This window comes from Pseudorca crassidens, chromosome 7 (genome assembly GCF_039906515.1).
Source record: "Pseudorca crassidens isolate mPseCra1 chromosome 7, mPseCra1.hap1, whole genome shotgun sequence".
In the NCBI taxonomy this organism is placed as follows: domain Eukaryota; kingdom Metazoa; phylum Chordata; class Mammalia; order Artiodactyla; family Delphinidae; genus Pseudorca; species Pseudorca crassidens.
In genome coordinates, this window is record NC_090302.1 from 107,250,193 (window position 1) to 107,274,181 (window position 23,989).

Genomic DNA, 23,989 nt, shown 5'->3' on the forward strand with positions numbered 1-23,989 from the left:
GGAGGATCGTGTGGGAGAAGAGATTCTAAGGGAGTTAAACAAAGGATAAAGCAAAATGTGATTTGGCCACATTTATCAATTTGGGTGCACTTGAGAGAAAATCTGCGTTCAGATGGATTATCCGGAGCAGCTAGAAATGGCTCTGTTTGTTTAGTTGACAGACTAAAACCCTGGACAAAAATAAATGGCCTACATTAAACAGAATTCTTCTGTAGAACATAAAAGAAGGAACACAAAATCTTGGATAGGAATGTCAGAATGGATGTATTAAGTGTGACCTTTTCACCCACCCCCTAACTCCATCCCTTAGATGAGTCCTGAGGACACCATGTTAAATGAGGCATTGACAAGTACATTTCCATAAGGAGTCTCAGCATCCTTGAAAGACCCTGTTGTGGCCACATCGTCTGCAGGCTGAGGATGATGTAACACATAACCCATCTCGTGGGAGGTTGATAACACTTGACTTCTTCCCTTGTGGAGTAAGCAGTCATTGTTCATCATAGAAACAGGCCTTTATTCTGTATATGGATGTGTCTTCCCTGCTCACAAAGCTTCTGCCACCCCACTAAATGCCTAGTTACTCATCATATGGTTTTCCACTGGGCGCAACTTCTGATCAGCTGGTTATAATGCAACAGAAGTGAGGCAACATGCTCGTGCCCGTGGGATTCACTGCTCTTACCATGTATAATTATTTCATTATATATTACAATGGAATAATAGAACTAAAGTGCACATTAAATGTAATGCGGTTGAATCATCCCAAAACCATACCCCCTCCGGTCCGTGGAAAACTTGTCTTCCACAAAACCAGTCCCTGGTGCCAAAAAGGTTGGGGACCACTGCCCTACATGACCAGTAAAACCCAAGAGTCAGGATTTATACCTCTGGTTGGCTTTTTAGTCTGCATAACGACTCTGGACTCTTACTTCTGTTTTGATTTTGGTTCCCTAAACATTTCCTTTCCTGTAGGCTCAGCTATGCATTTTAAAGGATATTTGTTGAATTTTAGCCTTCATAGATGTTTACTAAAACACAGAAAATAAATTGATCTGAGAGTCAGAAATATGAATTTTAGTCCTGGATCTGTTAATAACCTTTAGCAAAACCTTGCCTTCTGTAGAGCTCAGTATCCTTAAAGTAAAGTGAAGGGTAGGATTGATTTCCGTCAGTATTTTTCGAATGATGACTCATTTCACATCCTATTATTGAGTCACAATATCAATTTAGTGGGTTGTAATTAGCATGTAGGAAGGAAGGACATGTATTGTTTCATGAAACTTTAGCTCCGTGTGTATGTGTGTACATGTATAGCAGGCCATGAGGTAGGATCAGTTTCTTACTGTGGCTTACACAGGCCACCATTGTGAGTACTGATCTTCCTCATTGCTTTGAACCTCCCCTGCAGTGAATGCTTCCTAATGGGCACTGATGCAAAGCACAGAGGTCTCTTCTCAGGTCCATCCACATGCCTCTCCCCTAGACCTTCTTATTTTCAATCTTCCAGTCTTTCTCCTTCCAAGCCCTTGACCAACCAGCCAACCTATTCATCGCTGCCCAAGAGGCCTTACCTCACACCACCTATTTCTTCATAGAAATGAGATGGTCAAGTGCACCATTCAAAGCTCTGCCCGCAGAGGTATTTCCCTGCACCACATCATGCAGTGCTAACCTTGAGCAGAACCAGGACTGAGGATTTTCCCTCTATCATCAGCTGGCACAGGGCCTCTCGTTAAGTCAATTTATAAGCTAAGAGAGAAGCTTTGTGGCAACAGATGTAGGTGACGTGCGGGGCAGTGTGTTCATACAACTCACTTAGACTTGCTTGAGCCCATTCCTAAATTTCCATCAGAAGCTAGAGTGTTGGTGGCCTGTCAAACCATGTGACTTGGTGGGTGATGAAGGGCAGCTCCAGGTCACATAGTTACTTGGTGTCCCATGACTAGGTACTCACTCTTTACTAGGACTCTGTGGCACGGCAGGAATTGTTTTACAAATAGGACTTCTCTGCTGCCAAAGGCAGATTGCTTCAGATTCATAACAGTCTATACCTCTCTCATTCTGGCTTGCCAGTCACTCCACACAATGTCAATATCTAACATGGGGACATAATCTTTTTTTTAATTAAAGTATAGTTGACTTACAGTGTTGTATTAATCTCTGCTGTACAGCAAAGTGATTTAGTTATACAGATATATGCATTCTTTTTCATATTCTTTTCCATTATGGTTTATCACAGGATGTTGACTAGAGTTCCCTCTGCTATGCATTAGGACCCTGTTGTTTATCCATTCTGTATTTAATAGTTGCCTCACAGTTTTCTGAAAACAAATTCATATCCTTTGTATTTCAGTCTGGCCACATAAACTGTTCTGGTTCCTCTCAGTGAAAGGACCTGCTTGCTTTCTTGTCCTTGGATTTTTATCCTTTCTCACTTGATGAGTCATGGCCTTGGCCACTCCACAGTGACCCTCATTCAGTTATCCACGGGTACGAAAGGGCAGATGTTGAGGCCAAGCCACCTTATTACCCTAACCTTGTTTGGATCTATTAAAGGGAGGGAAAGAAAAGTGTGGTCTCTAGGTCCCAAGTCATAATCTCCCTACTTTCAACTCCACACAGGACAAGAAACCCCTGATCCTGAGTCTACCATAGACTTTCTTTCCTGAATAGCCCAGGAGATTAAAGCATTTGTAATGGGAAATGGAGCTCCCTGTGTTTGGGTCCCCGTTAAGCACTGAGCTGATGGTATTAAAGCCCGTTGTTAGCTAGGTAGTGTTGTGTACCATGAGAGAAAGTAGAAGAAGTTATTCAGAATGTCAGAGTGATGAAAGAGCTTAGGACTCATCGGACCAAATCTCCTTCTTCATAGATAGAGAAACCAAGGCCCAGAAACAGGAAGTGATTTCTCGAGGTTGGTTTTCCAACGCTGTCCTAAAGCCTTCTTGACCTCCTTGTCAAAGACCATTGTTTCTTTTTAGTTCTCATGGAGAACTGAGTCCGTGACTATCTTCCAGGGTCTAGCATAGGGGCTAACCTATAGTTGATGCTCCATAAATGCTTGTGTAAGGATGGGCAGGGAGAAGGGAGAAGGAGGAGGAGAAGAAAGTGTGGGTCCAAAGCTTAGTGACCTGATTTATCACCAGTAAATATGGTGGTAAGCAGCATTTGAGACCCCAAACCTAACCATAAGGGGTACTGCAGAACACGAGGCAGGGAACTTCTCTGGGCTCCTGAGATGATACAGGCTTTCCCCTCCTTTTCTGTCTCTTCCTGGATCCACGGAAGAAATTGAGCCACAGACACAAACATACCAGGCCTCCTCCCCCTGAAGTCAGATCTTATGCCCCAACTGAAGATACCCACTAGGAAGATCCTCTGGTTTCCATAGATAGTACAGACCATAGGTGCCCCACTGTCTCCCTGAGAATGAGAAAAGGGAGAAGGAACAGTCTGGAGCAATCAACAGTACTTCTAACAAGAGGGCAGAGTAAGAGGGTCCTGGTGGCATGGGCTAGGGCCTTCCCTCCTCTGGGAACCCAGAACATGGTGGGGCGTGTGGAGGATGGGGCTGAAGCAGGGGCTGAGTACCCGGCAATTGCCTTTGGTGCCCAGTTCTTTCCAGGCACAAAGCGTGTTCCTGGAGAGCTGGTCTACCCTCTGGCTGCATTCTCTCCAGTTAATCTGCACCACTCTCAGCTTCTCCAGGTACATGTTTAAGTTATCATTTTGATCTGGCAAACTGAGGGAGCTAGAGTGAGAATGAGCACTGCAGCAACCACTGAGAGTGACGGGCCCACCAGTGATGAGGGAGGAGGCCCTGGAAGGATGCAAACGCTCAGCAAGTCACAGACTCACAGAGCAGGAAGGCCTTAGAGGTGATGTAATGCAACGTCCACTCAGTCTCCTCTCTAGCATCTCCAATAAGTGGTTCCTTCATTTCTGCTTATATTTCTACTTCCTTTTGGGAAGCTCGCTCCCTCTGGGAGCAGCCTACCAAACCCTCACCCCAGCCCCTGCCAGGTGAACCTGGAATGACCTTTCTCCTTGACCCTACCACCTCTTCACAGCCATGCTTTGTTCCTGTGCAGAGGTTCAGAACAGCTCCACTTCTGAATCAGTCTCTGCCAGGCCAGTGGAGAAACCAGGAAGACGGCACACCTGTAAGTGCCATCTTGTAGGAAGGAAACAACCTTGACCCTAGAGGAGCTTCTGGCCTTCTCCTCATCCCACTCCCGCATCCTTGTCTGGCCAGCCTGGTGCCTTGGGAAAGGATCAGAGTAATTGATGACTATGCTTGGTTGGGGAATCACTGTCTCAGAGTTATCTCAGGATGGTGATCTACGTGAGCTTCATCCGATGGTAAACAGCTGGGGAGATGCGATTATAAAACAGCCCAGGAAGGAAGAATCCAAACTTTCTTTCTGCAATGCTTCTGGGTACTAAAAAAAATGACCATCATTCTCATGTTTTGAGATTCTTCTGTGTTCCAGGTTTCTACTAAGGACTTTACGTGTGTAATCTCATTTCGTTTAATCCACATAACTTATTTGACGGCGGCATTACTGTCATGCTACAGATGAGAAAAGGTGCAGGAGAAGAAGGTGAAGGAGCTAGGTCAGAATCCCAAAGCTAGAGTAGTGAGGCCAAAATTCAGACCTGAGTCTTCCAAAGCATCATGCTATCTAGCCCAGGGAAACCTAAACGTGGGCTTTCTGTGGGTTCAAAAGGGAAGGCACATACCATACGTAGGCGGCAGTAGCCAGGGGTCTAACCTCAGGCAGAACTCTGAGCTAGTGAACAGCCAGCCCAGGGAGACTTCCCCATCAAAACGTAGTGGGAATAGACTGTGAGCTCCTTGACCACAGGGGTCTTGACTGTCTTGTCAACCACCATATCGCCATCACTTAGAGCAGCACATGGTAGCCTGGATGTGTACGGTGAATGAATACAATACGTTGTCTACACAGATGGCAGGCAGGGGAAGAGAAACTTTGTACTGATTTTCCAGTACTGGGTGCATAGTCGCAGCTAGCAGCCAACCTTTGGATATGGTTCACCTCAGAGGAGAGAGTAGGTGTAGAGCAGATACTTTTCAGTACACAGCCAATGGGAACACACTTGGTGTAGCGCCCATGGCTTCACAAACCTTGTGCACTAACCCACTAAGCTACCCAGCCCAGACAATATGTTGAGGAGACCTGATGGAAATTAAGACAACGCGTCAGGAACTTACAGAGTTCTTGAGAAGCACTGTGCAGCCCTCAGAACCCACCACCGACGTATGACTGAGCCTCCACAGAGGTGTCTCACTTGCCGTGGGAACTCACCTTCCTGGACTTCAAACAGTCCGTGGACTTGTTCCAGTGTTGAGTTTGAAAACTTGGGTCTGTAGCCACATGGAGCTTCATCTGAAAGGGAAAAGAAAGAGCCATTTGCACATGAGCAGCGCTGAGAAATCCTTCTTATCCCGTATTCCCAGCATCTTCCCAGCTAAGACCGGTGATGGAGCTGAGTGAAGTGAGCTGGTGCAGGGGGGATAGACCTCAGACAGCACCAGCCAGGCACACCTCCTTTACTGTCTGTCCCTCACATTCAGGAAGAGCTGTGAGATCTGGGGAGGTCAGGGTGGAGATCCATCAGAAGCTATGAAAGTGTTGGTGGCAACCGAGAAGTGCCAAAGATGCGCAGGGTCCGTTCAGGAAACAGGAGCCGTGCAGGACTGGAGCAGGGAAAGCTTAATATCAAGAATTATAAACTACAGCAGAGGAGTAACTACAAAGGGTCAAGAGGACTCCAAGAATATCTCAGGGTCAGGGAAGAAAGGAAGGACCAAACCTGGCAGGGGAGTCCCTCCGCAAGGTTGGGATTCACAACTCACTTTGCAGCCCTAGAGAAGGCAGACATTTGCTAGTCCCTATTACTACCCATGCAGGAAACGCCCCTGCAGAGTACAGCTGGGCTGGAGCATCCTTCCCGGGTGCAGGTGGACTGATGGCTGGGGGGCAGGTGCGTGGAGGGAGCTGAGGTATGCTATTTACTAACTGTTTTTGTAAAAAGCTATCTAGATATTAGGAATAGTAATTCTTTATCTGAAAAAATATTGTAATTACTTTACCCAATTGGTCAATTTCTTTTGTCTGACATTCAGGAAATTAAAATGTGTTGTTGGGTCAAAACTTTTCGTTTATAAATTTTCCCTTAGGTGCTTAGAAAGTCATTCCCTTTGCTAAAAAAATTATTAGAGGAGCTTCTCTTTAAGGAATCTGCCCAAGTCCATCTGTCATGGTTGCCTCTGACATAGCATAAGAACATCAGTAATCTCTGGAGTCCCTCCTTAGCCAAATCAGCTGTATCATTTGCTCTAATACTTCTCATCCAACACTTCATAGGAAGAGTTTACCCAGTGGCCTTCTTCGGTTGATTCAGGCTGGATATTTCTTATCTCATCCCTTGCCCCTGGTTTTCATATTGTCTCTGAATTTTGGAATCCAGACTTGAAATATTACTCAGCCATAAAAAAAGAACAAAATAATGCCACTTGCAGCAACATGGATGGACCTAGAGATTGTCATACTGAGTGAAGTAAGTCAGACGCAGAGAGACAAATATCATATGATATTGCTTATATGTGGACTCTAAAAAAAGAGGGTATAAATGAACTTATTTACAAAACAGAAGTAGCGTCACGGATGTAGAAAACAAACTTACGGTTACCAGGGGATAAGAGGGGGAGGGATAAACTGGGAGATTGGGATTGACATATACGCACTAGTGTATATAAAAGAGATAACTAATAAGAACCTGCTGTGTAGCACAGGGAACTCTACTCAGTACTCTGTAATGGCCTCTATGGGAAAAGAATCTAAAAAAATAAAAGAGTGGATAGATGTATATGTATAACTGATTCACTTTGCTGTACAGGAGAAACTAACACAACATTGTAAATCAACTAGACTCCAATAAAAAAATTTTTAAACTGCAAAAATAAATAAATTAAATTCAATACATAAATCAGTTTGAAGGGTCCCTTTCTCTCACCTTTGCCCTTGACCTCCTTCTCTCCTCCCCACCGTCTCGTCCACCCCCTCAGACTCTCTCACATTCTCAGGTGAGCACACACGTATGGATACTCACCCGTCACACGCCCCAAAGGTCGTTTTGGGTGGATACACGGCAATATTTCAGCACAGCTCTTCCAGATACCCCAGGCTTGTTTCAGGTTGGCTTCTTACATTGACACTCAGTGGTAGGCATCCTTCTATATACTCTGGCTGCCTCACATACAGTATCTGAGACAAATGTTTGTTCTTATCTTCAGAGATTTAAAGTAAATCAGAATTCAGTGCTTGAATCCTTCATCCAGACTTTATTTCAATCCTCTGGGTTTGTTGCCACCACGTTTAAGAACATGTCAGGTAACTGGTTGCAATGGCTGAATTAATGTATTTTGCCTAAATCACTAATGAGAGCTCTACAACTAGGAGCATGTGAACAAATGATCAACATTCGCTTCCTGTCTAATGCTGACAAAATGTTTAAAATGAAATGAAAAGAGTTGGCTGAGTACCCTGAGCTTATGACAATAAATTAGGAGCTATTTATTTGAGGAGATGTCACTTTCCAGAAACTGGCACTGTCATTTTTTTTTTTTTTTTTTTTTTTGCTGCTCCTCCGCTGTCAGAATATTGTACTTCAAGTCCGTTGTTCTGAACATTTCTCTTCCCGGGTGAATGTGGGGATACAGGGAACATAAATTAGCTCTGGCCCATCTTGCCCACAGATCTTCTCTGCCCCGCCTGGAGCTGTCACTTCTTCCACACAGTCCCTGCCACCCCAACATTCCCCCATACCCAGACTCTTGACCCCGGGCAGATTCGGTCCTGGCCGCCATCTCCTCCTGTTTTGGCTTCAATTCAGCATCTCTTTTTAGGACCTTGGCGATGGTCTTCTTACTATCATCCTGGGCTCTGGTACCTCACCGTCTTCTTGTTCCAACTTGTACCTTGCACGCGGCTGTCTCAGTTCTCTTTCCAGCACCTCAACATGACCTTGCTCATTTTCTTCTCAACACCCTGGGATGGCCCCTTCCAATGACCCTAAACAGAGCAAAGTCCCAATCCTCGGCATGACACGTCGACCCGTAGTGATCTGGCGTGATCCAATTACGTTTCCGGCCTCACTTCTCACTACTCCCCAATGCCTTGGCCGTGCTGTGAGTCAGCCTTAATTATTTTCACATCTGGGGCCACAATGACCTTCTTCTTTGCCTTCCTGCCTTTGCAGTTCTTTTCTCTTTGCCTTAGATACATCCTTTATCCACCTGGGAAACTACGTAGCCTTCAGCAGTTACTTTCTGCTCTGTGGTTCCAAAGCACCTTGAAAATGCTTCCATAGGGCACTCACCACATTGTGTTAATTACCTGTTGACATGTCTCCCCGACTGCACTATAAATATGCGGTGGATATAAGCCATATCTTGCCATCTTTGCATTGCTAATATTTAGCACGGTCTTTGAACGTGTTCAGAATTCAATAGATGTTTGTTGAATAAATGAGTGAACAAAAACGCTCTACATTTCCTAAATGTTTTGAGCACTTCATAATTTCAGCTTATACAACCTTTTGGAGGAATTCTGTACAAGGGTTCACTACCCATGATTTTGTTTAGTATTTTCTGTTATCTATCTCAGTCTTAGCTTTTTAGATCTTCAAGTTGTGCTCTGGACATCTGGTTTAGGAAATCGAATCAGAAAGTCTTAGTTTGGTAGCCATGAACCTCGAAACATCCTGTACTCTCTCTCTTGAACTGGTTAAACCTGGAGTAGTGGTGAAGATCTATCAATTATTCATTCATTCCTTCACTTAAGAAATATTTATTGAAAAGCAACTAGATATATGTATGACCTTAGTAGCAAATTTGGGCTTCAAACCCAGGTCTACTCATTCCTAGTTCAATGCTAGTCCTTCCACATAGACTATCCATCAAATCTAGCCCAGCCTCTTCTTCAGGGAGCCGACAGACCTGGTCATTACAACAGTAACAGCTAACACTTTCTGTGGACTACACAGAAAGTTCTTTATATTATACATATTAACTCCTTTCATTCTCACTCGTGAGTTGGGTTCTATATATTATTATCTTCATTTCGCAGAATAAGTAACAGGCACAGAGAGGTAAAGTTAACTTTCTCACAGCCACACAGCTAGTAAGTGCTAGAACCAGGAATTGAAGCCAGGCATTCTAGAATCACTGAAAATTGACCTTCAGTACACAGTTCTGGCCACTGTAGCACTTGGGATTCTTGTTTCAGGGTTGCTTCTCAGGACACAGCCCTTTGTACTGAAAGACGCAACCTCTCTATTCTAGCATACACTTTATATATCTTCCTTACACTAGACTCCATGAGAACTCATTGTTACTTTTCTGCCTTAGGAGCGTAAAATCCTAGGAGACTTTGCTATCAAGGATTTCCACTGGCTGTGCACTGTTCATGCTGCATCAGCCTGAAACCCGCCCCCAATTGTTTGCAGGCCCTGGAATGCATCTCTATTCCACTTCCCTTATGCAAATGCTCATTTATCATAGCTCCACCCCCATCCTGCTGGATTACTCGACCTCTTTGTTAATATATTTAGCTATTTTCAATAAAACTCAGTAGTTTCAAATAAAGTTGGGTTTGTGGTTTGAGTTTTAAGATGTAATATTCCTGTTGCTTTGTTGGAACTGTAAAATAATTTGGAGGAAAGATGGCTTATAAATACATTCATACATACTCACTCACACAATACACTCGCGCAGCAAACTGAGGATATTCACACTATGGCCTTATAATTTCATCAGAATGAAAGAAGATGCTGAGAAAAAATATACACAGCCTATTCTAGAGTTCCTCCCAGTGCAGAATACTGTAAACAAAGTGAAAAAAATTCCATAGAATCCCACTGCTATCCACAGATCAGAGGGCAAGAGCCTGTGGCCCAGGCGGGAGAAGGGAAGGACAGAGAGTTTCTTCTTTTGAGCTACTTGACCTCTCCTGGAACAGTCTGGAGATGACGACCAACCATGTGATACTTCCTTCACCCACCTTTGACATGGCTTTTTTTTTTTTTTGGCCTCGCCATGTGGCATGTGGGTTCTTAGTTCCCCGACCAGGGATCGAACCCAAGCCTCCTGCAGTGGAAGCGTGGAGTCTTAACCACTGGACCACCAGGGAAGTCCCTGGCGTGTCTTCTTAATGGTCAGTGGCAACTAAACTTCACAGCAGATACTAGAGCTATCTTTGCAGAGAAAAAATACATTCCAACTCAGGAAGTAAGAAAGGCGTTGAGTTCCAAGATTACCACAAAGAGGAAAGAACTTCCTGAAATCCAGGGATACCCCTACACATGCAAAGATTTTATTTGAGCTGTTGGAACTTCACCCCCTGCCCTGGCCCCCTTCATAGGGAAAGAATCCAATAAAATAACTCCAGATCTAGACTGGTCATGCTCCCAAGTCCCTCACCACTCTCCTCAGGCAGACTGAACAGATATTATAAATTATCAATATCCAGCCCTCTGGGTAAAGAGAAAAGATTATGAAAAGGCTTATATAAAAAGGGAAAGGCAGCAATGAGTTTCTATCTATACAGTATAAGGTGGAAGGCAGGTCTGCTGCAACTGGCCGCAAGTTAAAAGCAAACCAGCAAAAATATATAAACACCATGTAAAAGGGCTTCCCTGGTGGCGCAGTGGTTAAGAATCCGCCTGCCAATGCAGGGGACACGGGTTCGAGCCCTGGTCTGGGAGGATCCCACATGCCACCGAGCAGCTGGGCCCATGCACCACAACTACTGAGCCTGCGCTCTAGAGCCCGTGAGCCACAATTACTGAAGCCCGTGTGCCTGGAGCCCATGCTCCACAACAGAAGCCACCGCAGCGAGAGGCCCACGCACCGCAGGGAAGAGTGGCCCCCGCGCGCTGCAACTGGAGAAATCCTGTGCACAGCAACAAAGACCCAACGCAGCCATAAATAAATAAATAAATATTTTAAAACCATGCAAAAATATTACAAAAAGAGAAACAGAATATGCAAAATACACATGAATAATATATTTGTTTAGCTATTACCAGGAGGGAAGAAACAGGTTAGAGGTGTATCGTGCAAGGACATTAAAGAAAACGCGGAACACTATGAAATAAGAGAAAAGGACGAAGTAAAAAGGAACTAGCAGAGACAAAGAAAAAATAAAGACACATAATAGCATTGAAAAATTAAAACCAGTTAAATGGACTAGGAAATTTGGACCAACTTTCTTGCTGAGGATAAATAAAAGTGTTAAAATATCACTTGCTTGAAAGCACTAGACAGCAAAGTTAGTGAAGAGTTATGGGCCAATATTTAGGAAGAGAAACAAATTTGAGGGCACAATTTGTGGAGAGTCATCTGACAAGCTGGGCGGTACTTCTGACAGCCTTGCAGAGTGAGGAGGGGGACCCCAGGACCCATCAATGGCGAGGGACCTCATGAATTCGTGGCTTTAGTTAGGAGTTGAATGGTCTGCACCCTAGAAATAAGGGTGCATCAGAAGTAAACCAGGCTGCAAGTAAGTGTATATGTGGAATAATAACCACAGATTTCATCCCTCAAGAGCTGCTGTAACATACTAAGCAATGATATATGGTGCAGAAGCTTCACATACATGACACATGACAATTTGAGTATCATGGATGTGAGGGACAGAGGTGAAGAGGAAAACGTTTTTGGAGTGTATTTTTAACTGTTAACATAATTACATGGATAATAAGTAACAGAGGTAATCTTTGTCAACTTCCCCAAAACACACACACACACACACACACACACACACACATGCACACAAAACCGGAGAGAGAAAGGGAAAAGAAATGTGGAGGAGATGCCACAAATAGTGTGATATTGGATTCAAACTTCAATGTATCAGTAATAAACTAAATTGAATCGAATTAAACTAAACATATTTTTAAAACAAAACTATATTCTTTGCCTTTTGTTATTGTTTTTGGCTTGAAATCTAGTTTTTTCTGATATGAGTACCCTCACTTTCCTTTTGTTTCCACTTGCATGAAATACCCTTTTCTGTCTCTTCACTTTCAGCCTTTGCGCTGAAATGAGTCTCCTATAGGCAGCACTTAGTTGGATCTCGGGTTTTTTTCCATTCATCCCACTACTCTGTGATTTTTGATTGGTGAATTCAATCCATTTATATTTGGAGTGTTTATGGATATGTAAGGACTGACTCCTGTCATTGTTTGCCTTCTGGTTATTTTGTATCTTCATTCTTTTTCCCTCGTTTCTATCTACCTTTGTAAAGTGGTAGTTTTCCATGGTGATTTGCTCAGTCTCCCCTTTTTTTATGCTTTGGGATTCTACTTTCGGGACTTCTGCTTTGTGATTACCATGGGGCTTACATAAAACATCTCCCAGATAAAACAGTCCTTCTTATGCTGAGAGCTCCTAATCTTCATTTGCCTATAAAGTTTCCACTCTTTTACTCCTTGACTTTTATATTTTTGATGTCACAATTTACCTTTTTTTGTCCTGTGAATCCGTTGAGAAATGTTAGTACCTATAGTTCTGTTTAATGCTCTTCTCCTTTAGCCTTTATACTATAAGTGGTTAACAGCCATTCTAATACAGAGTTAGAGTTTTCTAATTCAGACTGTTTTTCACCTTTGCTAGAGTATTGTGTACTTCCGTTTACTTTTATGTCACTAGGTAGCATCTTTTTATTTCAGCACGAAGAACTTTTAGCATTTCTTGCAAGCTGGGTCTAATGGGGGTGAACTCCCTTAGCTTTTGTTTTTCTGGGAAAACCTTTATTTCGCCTTCATATCTAAAGGATAACTGTGGCAGATAAAGTATTCTTCGCCGGTGTATTTTATCTTACGACACTTTGACTATGTCACCTCACTCTCTCCTGGCCTGTCGAGTTTCTTCTGAGAAATCCACTGATAACCTAATGGGGGTTCTTTACAGTTACTTTCTTTAAAAAAAAAAAAAAAAGGTTAATCTTGAACTCTACCTTATATTGTATACAAAATTTGAAACCAAACGAATTGTAAATCTAAATGTAAAAGATGAAAAGAAAACTTTTTGGAAATAACATACGATAATATCAACTTGGGACGGGGAAATGTAAAATTAAGAAGCAAAATCATAAACATTTAGGAATAATAACAGCTAACAAATGTTTGGTATTTACAGTGTCTGGCACTGTCCTCTGAGCTTTGTACGTATTTAACCCTCGCAATAACCCTAATATGGCCATTTTACAGACGGGGAAACTGAAATGCAGAGATATTTAGAAACTCCTTCTAAGGTCCCATAGCAAGTACTTGGAGGAAAAGTAATTAGAAAGCAGACAGTCTAATTTCAGAGCTTACGCTCTGCTACAGGTCTGACTGTGTTTATAATTTTGGAATGAAGAGGTCCTTCTAAGACATCAAATAAAAGCCAAGAACCATAAGTAAAACTAGTGCTGAACTTCTAACATAAATTTAAGATTTGTTTAGTTCCAAAATAGAATTGGAAGAGTATTAAAGAATTAGGAGAGTTCTTTTCGGCCGGAACCGCCATCTTCCAGTAATTCGCCAAAATGACCAACACAAAGGGAAAGAGGAGGGGCACCCGCTACATGTTCTCTAGGCCTTTTAGAAAACATGGAGTTGTTCCTTTGGCCACATACATGCGAATCTACAAGAAAGGTGATATTGTAGATATCAAGGGAATGGGCACTGTTCAAAAAGGAATGCCCCACAAATGTTACCATGGCAAAACTGGGAGAGTCTACAATGTTACCCAGCATGCTGTTGGCATCATTGTAAACAAACAAGTTAAGGGCAAGATTCTTGCCAAGAGAATTAATGTGCGTATCGAGCATATTAAGCACTCTAAGAGCCGGGATAGCTTCCTGAAACGGGTGAAGGAAAATGATCAGAAAAAGAAGGAAGCCAAAGAGAAAGGTACTTGGGTTCAACTGAAGCGCCAGCCTGCTCCACCCAGAGAAGCACACTTCGTGAGAACCAATGGAAAGGAGGCTGAACTGTTGGAGCCCATTCCCTATGAATTCATAAAAGACCTGGACTGTGAAAAAAAAAAAAGAATTAGGAGAAAAGATTTTGTAGCACACGTAAGAGACAAAGGGCTAATATCATTAAAATCAAAAAGGTTCTGCCAGTCGACTTACGATACCCACTCAAATAGAAATGACGGGAAAACTATACGAACAGGTCATTCTCAAAAGGATAACTAGAAAATGTTACTTATTTATAAGGCTGGGAGTTAGGGTAAAGGGTAGCCTTGCGGGCAGATACATTTCAGAAATACCGGATTAAATAAAATTAAACCACTTTCTCACTGTGAGATTTCTCGGAACCTTTAACATGTGGATATCCACCGTGACTCCAGGGAAAAGTACTGAAAGGAGCATTTCCAAATTCTGTCTAATCTTAGAGCTTTTTTGCTATGCAGTTTCTAACAGAACGTGCTTTGGAAACTGCTGTGTTAACTCGTTTGCTCCCCACAATAGCCCTTTAAACTTTTCCCAGTTTATGAGATTACATAATCTAATAAGGTGCTCTAAATTAATAAGGCCCTTATTCTACCACAACTCTGCTGCTTCTCGCAGAGTACTGAGCCCAGAAAGATCCTTAATGTGTTTACAAGGAGGGCAGTGGAGACTGGAGAAGCAAAAGCACTTGCTAATTGTTGCTCCAGGTCCCCTGTTCTTGCAGAACTCTGGGTCCAGACACTGGGGGATCATTTTAACTGGCATGTTCACTGAGCCCAATACACCTTCTTCGATTAATCAACTGTACTCTCCTCATTTCCTGAGCCACTTGCTCTGACTTAGCACCCCCTTGGGCCTCTAAATCAACTCTATAGGAGCCAGGTAAGAGGTTGCAGGCTTCTCCCCATCCTCCACTCTGGCTTAGACTGGCACAGACCTGGAGCTTCCGGGGCACATCCCCTGAGTGCCGTGAGCAGTGGAATTAGAAGCTGCAGCATTTTCTTTTCATTCCAGTCCAGAATTTCCCAGCCTGGGCCTCTGGCCAAAGCTGACAAAATGCCAGCTGCAGCTGCTTCCGTGGGGGCATCACAAATGCATGGCAGAGCTGGTCCTGGGTGATAGCACAGTAAGCCCCGGGTTAGAGAGGAAGCAGGGGACACAGGGCAGCCTGGCTCAGCGGCGTCCGCACAGCCCAATCCTCCCGTCTGCATTGTCTCTGCAGCGGAGACTAAAGGGACACCATATCAGGCACCCTTGTCTGTACCCACCCCTCCCAGCATAACTCTGAACCTCTTGGAGAGCCATGTGTTCTAGTGCCTGCTTGGGCGTTAAAGAGCTTTGGGTCTTTTGGTGAGTTTTCCTATTCTCTGGAACCAGATCTCAAAGCCTGCGATGACTTGTTAGGTCAACCTCCAGCCCCTCTCTCCTCCCCCAGACGTCAGGGGGTGGGGCTGAAAGTTCCAACCCTCTCATCACGGGTTGGTTCCCCTGGCAACCAGCCCCCATCCTTGGGGCTTTTCAAAAGTCACCTCCTTAACACAAACCCAGGTGGGGTCGAAAGGGGCTTGTTATGAACAACAAAAGACACGCCTTTCACCTTTATCACTTCCGTGGTGAGCGCTGGGCGGCGGGGATGCGTGGGCACGCCGTTGTACCAGGCGTCTGCCTCCCTGAGTGACTTGCCCTGGTTTGTAAAATAGAGTCAGATTTCCACGGTCGCTGTTCCGCAAACGGCTGTAAATGGAGAAACGATGAAGTTCCGGGTGGGCCGTGAAGGCAACGAGCTTCCGTCTTGCCTCACTCTGGCTTTTAAACTCCCCTGAGTGGTGATGATTTGTCCTGCCCAGATGGAAAAGCCCCAGGGACACCCTCGGATTATCCTTAGATAATAGACCTACAGTCACTTGAGTCCCAAACCAGGTTTCAATTTAGGAATTAGAACATCCAAGCCCTCATCACCCTCCAGGGGGCGCGGAGTCTGACTTTAAATCAAACCTCCTCCAGGCCTGGGTCGGGTTAGGTCCTGGGTCTTCTCTCACCTCTGGCTCTGCTCACCCTCCCCCTGCTCAAGCTGCTCTTTTGATCCTGCCAGGGTTCAAAGTCAGGGGAAGGTGTGTAACAGGGAAGAGCGAAATCGGACTACATGTTTCTTTTACTTTAACCTTTGCTTTCCACAGCTTTTGTTCACTAAAAGGATACTGTCTATACATGATGGCCAGCCTCAGGGAACCCTGCCCCTCTGCCTGAACGTTTAACCAAAGTGCCTCTGTTCAGGGAAACACCCGGACCCTGTCCACCTGTGGATGGCTGCAAGAAAGAAGAAATTAACACATCCCCAGGCTTCCCTGGTGGCGCAGTGGTTAAGAATCTGCTTGCCAGCAAAGGAAACCATAAACAAGATGAAAAGACAACCCTCAGAATGGGAGAAAATATTTTCAAATGAAGCGACTTACAAAGGATTAATCTCCAGAATTTACAAGCAGCTCATGCAGCTCAATATCAAAAAAACAAACAATCCAATCCAAAAATGGGCGGAAGACCTAAATAGACATTTCTCCAAAGAAGATATACAGATGGCCAAGAAGCACATGAAAGAATACTCAACATCAGTAATCATTAGAGAAATGCAGATCAAAACTACAATGAGATATCACCTCACACCAGTCAGAATGGCCATCATCAAAAAATCTACAAATAATAAATGCTGGAGAGGGTGTGGAGAAAAGGGAACCCTCTTGCACTGTTGGTGGGAATGTAAACTGATACAGCCACTATGGAGAACAGTATGGAGGTTCCTTAAAAAACTAAAACTAGAACTACCATACGACCCAGCAATCCCACTACTGGGCGTATACCCTGAGAAAACCATAATTCAAAAAGAGTCATGTACCACAATGTTCATTGCAGCTCTATTTACAATAGCCAGGACATGGAAGCAACCTAAGTGTCCATCGACAGATGAATGTAAAGAAGATGTGGCACATATATACAATGGAATATTACTCAGCCATAAAAAGAAACGAAATTGAATTATTTGTAGTGAGGTGGGTGGCCTAGAGTCTGTCCTACAGAGTGAAGTAAGTCAGAAAGAGAAAAACAAATACCCTATGCTAACACATATATATGGAATCTTAAAAAAATGGTTATGAAGAACCTGGGGGCAGGGCAGGAATAAATACGCAGATGTAGAGAATGGACTTGAGGACGCAGGGAGGGGGAAGCATAAGCCGGGACGAAGTGAGAGAGTGGCATGGACGTATATACACTACCAAACGTAAAATAGATAGCTAGTGGGAAGCAGCTGCATAGCACAGGGAGATCAGCTCGGTGCTTTGTGACCACCTAGAGTGGTGGGATAGGGAGGGTGGGAAGAGATATGGGGATATATGTATATGTATAGCTGATTCACTTTGTTATAAAGCAGAAACTAACACACGATTGTAAAGCAATTATACTCCAATAAAGATGTTTTAAAAAAAAAAAGAATCCGCCTGCCAATGCAGGGGACACGGGTTCGAGCCCTGGTCCGGGAAGATCCCACATGCCGTGGAGCAACTAAGCCCATGCACCACAACTACTGAACCTGCGCTCTAGAGCCCACGAGAGCCACAGCTGCTGAAGCCCGTGCACCTAGAGCTCGTGCTCCGCAACAAGAGAAGCCACGGCAATGAGAAGCCCACGCACCGCAACGAAGAGTAGCGCCCACTCGCCATCACTAGAGAACGCCCGTGCACAGCCAAAGAATAAAATAAACAAATAAATAAATACTTTTTAATTTAAAAATTAAAAAAATTAACACATCCCCTCCCCGAGGCTGGCCATTCCAGGGGATATTTGCAAAACGTATGGCCTTTTTACCTTACTTCCTCATCTCCTTCCCGTCTCTGTGCTGTTAAAGAACTGGTATCCAAACCCCGATAAGACGGTTTTTCGGACACTAGTCTGTCATCTTCTCGGTCCGCCGCCTTTCGGAATAAAGTCGTCTTCCTTGCCTCGACACTTCGTCTCCGATTTATTGGCCATTCGTGCAGTGAGTAGAGCGAGCTTGGACTCAGTAACAGGTGCAGGGAAAGGGGAGCTAGCCCAGACATCAGCTTTCTGTCCTCGGGGCCTGGGAGGCATTTCCAGCGGACTCTTTGCACGGTGTTTTCAGGGGCTCTGCCTGCTGGCCCCTGTCTTCTGCACTCCCCAGGCCTTTCGGCACACATCCCCAGCCTCTTTCTTCCGAGGTCTCTCTGCCCCCTGCAGGACGCCCCATGGCAGGGCTCCTCAGGACCCCCCGCAGCACTCTGTCCCCTGTGCAGCCCAAATGCACAAACTCTGGGGGTTCAGGGCAGCCTCTCCACAGCAGCACCCTTCCCAGAACCTAAGCAGATGGCCGGCCATTCTCTTGCCTCCAGATTTCCTAGGTTGAGTCAGACTCCAGTCCCCAACTTCCCAGGGATCCCAGGAAGCCCTCTACCTTTGGCCTGAGTGACATTTCTCCAGGTGCTCCAGAAGGATCTGTCCTGGTATAATCTGGAAGCAGCTGTTAAAGTGCTGAGACCTGGCTCCCTGCCTTCCCCCATCCACTGGATCAGAGTCTGAAGGGTGAAGTCTGGAAATCAACACTGGGGTCGCCAGCTAAAATACAGGATGCCAGGTACACTTGAATTTCAGGTAAACAATGAATTTTGTTTTAGTATAAGAATGTCTCAAACATTGCGTGGGGTACATGTGTACTAAAAATATTTGTTCTTTATCTGAAATTCAAAATCAGTTGGGCAACCTGTATTTTTTTAACTCTTGTTTTAAAAATATTTATTACTTATTTGGTTGCGCTGGGTCTTAGTTGCAGCAGGCGGACTCCTTATTTGTGGCACACGGGCTCCTTAGCTGCGGCATGCATGTAGGATCGAGTTCCCTGACCAGGGATCGAACCCGGGCTCCTGGCATTGGGAGCTCAGAGTCTTAACCACTGCGCCACCAGGGAGGTCCCAGGCAGCCTGTATTTTTATTTGCTAAATCTGGCAACCCGAATCTGTACCAAAGAAGCTTCCTGGGCTGCACACCAAAGTTAGAGCTCTGCTGGCCAGGACTGTGGAAAATAAGGTCACCTCGATAAAGCCACCCTGGGAAACTCTGGAGCGTCAGGCAGGCAGTGTCCCTGTGCAACCTATGCCACCATGTACCTGCTTTCCTCTTTGGATTTCTATAGACTTCTTACATTCCTAAAGTTTCTCTCCATACTCGGGCCATGTTTGCCCAGTTCTAGGGGGAGCCATTCCCATTGGAGTCTACAGGAATGGCGGCCTCTGGGGCTGTGCACGGTGGCTCTGGCCCCGCTGGTCAGTCCTTCCACCAGCTCAGACATGGTGTGATCCACTGTTATCGTGAAGAAGCTTGGCCAAAAAATGTGGGGCAGCGAATGAGTGCTTTGCAATAGACAGGGCTCACGTCATGTCAATAGGAAGGACACAGACCCAGAAGGAACGCATCTTCCTAGAGATGAGCTGTGATTCTGTCCAGATACTTTCATAGAAAATGGGCAGCAGTTTAGGGTGGATGTGCCCGTCAGTCATCCTCTATTCTGCCAATCAGACATGGGGCCCAGGCTTCCCCTCCCCTCCACACCCCACCCCCAGAAGCCGAGCAAAGAAAGCCGCCAGTGGGGCTTCCCTGGTGGCGCAATGGTTGAGAGTCCGCCTGCCGATGCAGGGGACTTTCCATCTTTAGAAAGGGACAGGGGCCTATCTGGAGATTTGGGGGCCACGTGGAATAAACCCAGAAAGGGTGGGAGCAGGGATTGTTGCCTTCTGGGCTGAGTATCAGGGGAGGCCAGCGCCTCTGAACCCAGCCTTCGGGTCCGCGCCTGTGACCCAGATCAGAGGCCTGAGCAGAGAACCTGGCACCTGGCCCGACGGCCGTTCAGGCTGCGCAGGCCTCCGGGCCTCCTGGACCACCTCCCCGTTCGCAAGGATCCCAGCCGGCAGCCCCTCGCGCAGGCCTTCTGCGCACATTCACGGGGAACCCCTGACGGAACAGGCCCTGTGGAAGAGGAGGCATCTGAGCCTTAAGAGGCACGGGCTGTGAGGGGCCCACAGCAAGTTGCCCGCTGAGGACTCGTGAAGGGCAGGCCGTGCCCAGGTCAGGAAGGGAAACTCAGCCCAGGAGGCGTCCAGGATGAGGCCCATCTCAGGAACAGAGCGGCCAGAAGAGAAGCCTGCCTGACAGTCTGCGTTCTCAGACCCGCAGCCCATTGTGACATCAGCGGCAGGGCTGGCTGTAAGGGGGAGGCCCCGTCAGAGTCATTCCCCTCTGCCCCGGCTCCGTCACCTCCCAGGCCAGCAGTCATGCCCAGGGCCATGCTCCTGTGGTCCCTTTTGCTGCACATCCCCCAGGCCAGGGACGCACATCTGGGTAAGTGGACGCCTGCCCGGGCCCGAGCGGCTCTCCAGGTGGGGCTGGGCGCGACCCTGGCCGTGCTCTCTCCCTTCCATCCCGCCAGGGCTAAGCCTGAGGGGCCGAGGGACAGAGGCCTGGACGATCCCACAAATCAGCTAATGGGCCACTAAGAGGCCGGTTCACGGGAGCAGTGGCTTCCTGTTCCCCCTACACCCCTACTGGAAACCACTTCCCTTGCCCCTTCTCCTGCCCCAGCCCCAAGTTCAACCTGTCTGACCTTAAGTTTGGGGTTTGAAACCCGAGACTTTATCCTTGAATGAATGGTGGAGCGCTGAGAAGCACGGGCCCAGAATGAGCTGAGCATCGGCCCTGGAACTCAGATGCTGAGCAGATGCCCAGGTCACCCATGTGCAGGAGAGGTGGGGTGGAGGTGGGCCGGGGGTGCCTGCTGTGCTCCACGGGCAGCTCCTCGCAGCTCCTGATAGGTTGTTTCTCTCTCTGGGGGGGCAGTGGGGGCAGGTGGCTGAAGTGGAAAGGAAGCTGTAATGGGTCAGGTACTTTCCCCCGTTAGATCCCCACACTACCCCAGTGGGCTCTCCACTCTTAGACCCACATGTGGGTAAGGAGCTCCGAGCCTCAGGGAGGTTTAGGATTGGTCCAGAGCCTCGCAGCAGGGAAATGGGAGAGCCGGGAGTGGCCACAGTGTGACTCCAGGGCCCGCATTTCCCTCCCTGCCCTCGGCCTCACGGAAAGAACACAGCCCATGTCCCCGGCTTCCCTCATTCCGGCCCGGGCTTGGCTGCACGGAGTGAATGGGGGCTGGTGCATGGTGTGGGCAGAGAATCGGCAAAGCTGGCCTCTCTGCAAGCAGGTCCAGGTGCTCCCGATGGCTCGCATCTCTGCTTACCGTTTTGGCACTGCCTCCGTCACTGCTTAGGGCTTTGTGTTCCAGCGTTAGGCTATATGTCTGCACGGTTCCACGCTGGTAGTGTAGGTTGTTCTCAAGACCAAGGAAAGGGGGCCCTTGGTGCAAGGTGACATGAGAAATTCTGACAGCTAACGTGGCTTGAGGGTTTACTCTGTGTTGGGCACTTCAACACCCGTTATCTGTTCTGTACGTCTGTGCATCTGTTCTGTAGCGTAAGTATTATCTTCTGCCTATCTGGGGAATAAAGAAAGGGATGATAAACAAGAATAAGTCGTTTACCCTAAATCATTCATCAGGTAAGCAACAGAGCCAGGATTCAGACGCAGGCTTTGGGACTCCAGAGCATATAATGGTGTCCAGACACATGGTAAGACTATATGTGTTTGGTAAATAAAGGAGGAAGTGCAGACCCAAAAGTCCTGGAAAGAGCCTCTATATGTTACTGAGCTGAAGGCTATTGACACATATTGATACATTTTCACTCCATTTTTTTTTAAACTAAAAATAACCACCACTGGGTTCCTCCAACACATACTACAAAGTCCTCAAAACCTCTGTTGAATGGGTATTGGAAAAGTAGCCTCTAGAAAGAGAGTGGAGGGGGGCTTGGGCTCTGTAGAATCAAGCTCATTCTTTGTTCCAGAACAAGACCACATTCAAGTCAGAAAATACTAACAGTGTCTCCTCCTCCTCCTCTGGGTGAGGGGTTGGATCTGGACTCGCTCCAGAAGGCAGGTTTCTCTTCCAAACAGGCAGCTGCAGCCTTTGTTCTCAGCCTTCCAGGAAACAGAGCTGTTCTGCCTGGAACAGAATGTTCTAACGTAGAATAGCTTGGGGCTTCCTGTAGGTTCAGGCCCTCTCTAGATCACCCTTCTGGTTTCCTGTATGTATTAGTTTCCTCTTGCTGCTGTAACAAACTACCACAAACTTAGTGGCTTAAACAACACAAACTTCTTATCTTACAGTTCTGTAGGACAGAACTCCCACATGGGTCTCCCTGGGCTAAGATCAGGGTGTCAGCAGGACTGCGTTCCTATTGGAAGCTCTAGGGAAGAGTCTGTTAACTTGCCTTTTCCAGCTTCTAGAGATCATCCATATACCTTGGCTTGTGGCCCCTTCCTCCATCTTCAAAGCCAGCAGTATTGCATCTCTCAGTGCCTTTCTTCTGCAGTCACATCTCTCTTCTTCTGCTTCCCTCTACCACTTTTAAGGACCCATGTGATTACATTGGGTCCACTCAGATTATCCAGGACAATCTCCCCATTTTAAGGTCAGCTGATTAGCAACCTTAATTCCACCTGCAATGTCCCCTTTGCCTTATAAGGTAACATATTCACGAATTCCAGGGCATGGTCCATTAGGACGTGGACATTTTTTGGCAACAGAGGCATTATTCTGCCAGTCACTCCAGGTTGGCCCTGGCCAAGTATTTTCCTCTGATTTTTCTCAGATGAGGGCAGAAACAAGCTCGGCAAAGTGACTTGCCTGTCTGGAAAGGAGACAGAGCCAATGCTTCCAAACACGTTCCAACAGATGTGAAGCATCTGTTGGCTTACTTATGTTTCTAAGGGTGCTTTACTGGGCCAGCCTCAGTTTCCCCATCTCTAGAATGGGTATCAATGATAGCTACTTATGGGTCTTCTATGGATACTGACTAAGTGTTGCATCGTTTCCCTTCCTTTCTCTTCCATTCTACCAGAATGCGGTGAAAGACCCGTTTTTGAGAGAGGAGCTCAGTATTCCAGAATCATAGGAGGGATGGAGGCTGAGGTGGGTGAGTTTCCTTGGCAGGTGAGTATTCAAGCAAGAAATGAACACTTCTGTGGTGGCGCCATCATCAGCGAGTGGTGGATTGTCTCGGCGGCTCACTGCTTTCACTCTGAGATCTCGTAAGTACCGAGTCCATCCTCTTGCTTCTGACAATGTGCTCCCCTCCCTGGGGAAGCCCCACACGCCCTAGGGAGGAAGAGGCTGTGAACCCAAGGCCGGATCCACTGTGCCTTCTTTGTTGTCACCCAGAACCAGTAACTGCGGCTTCCCTGAGGTCACAAACTGTCCTCTCCAGGGACATCTGTCTTGGTGGAGCCGAAGGGCTTGGTCTGTCTCCCTCTGCCAGGACATTCAAGTCCTTCTAGGAGGAAATCCTCCTAATTCTGGAGGTCTGGGTTCCTGGGCCATCCGACAACCTACTTCCCTCCTCCTTATAGAGTTTTCTCTGCACTCCAGGAGACTGGTGGAAAACAGAGCATTTACTGATTCCTCATCACGTGCGTGCCGGTGACCTGCTAAGAAACTCCGTGCATTAACTTGTTTAATCATACAGACAACCCTGAGGCGGGTAGAATGAATAATCCCCTTTTAACTCATTCCAACTTACAGAAACCCTGAGGCAGGTAAAATGAACATCCTGATTTTATAGAGAAGGAAACTGAGGTCCAATAAGGTTAGCTGACTCACCCAAGGTACACACCTAGTAGACAGAAACAGGATTTAAAGCCGGTTCCAGCACTTGTGCTTTTCCGCTCCACCACCTCGAGAAAGTTTGAAGATACACAGAAAGAAGAACTTTAAAGGGTTCATTCAAAAACCTGGGGAAAGTTTCACCCTGGGGTAACCAAGGAAACTTGTTGCATCTACTCCC

General features: G+C 46.2%; 2 protein-coding genes across 7 annotated transcripts in view; both read left to right on the forward strand.

Moving 5' to 3' along the window:
* The window catches only part of PRSS55 (serine protease 55), a 63,789-nt gene that overhangs the window by 20,103 nt on the left and 19,697 nt on the right, over window positions 1–23,989 (forward strand). For all 6 annotated transcript variants that reach the window (XM_067745305.1, XM_067745300.1, XM_067745303.1 and 3 more), the window contains one exon: window positions 23,048–23,237. In XM_067745305.1, coding sequence (XP_067601406.1) covers window positions 23,048–23,237 — 190 coding nt within the window. The remainder of the gene's footprint in view (window positions 1–23,047; window positions 23,238–23,989) is intronic.
* LOC137228186 (large ribosomal subunit protein eL21-like) lies at window positions 13,562–14,294 on the forward strand. The gene has a single exon (XM_067745299.1). It carries the CDS (start codon window positions 13,623–13,625, stop codon window positions 14,277–14,279), a length of 657 nt encoding a protein of 218 aa, XP_067601400.1. The 5' UTR covers window positions 13,562–13,622; the 3' UTR covers window positions 14,280–14,294.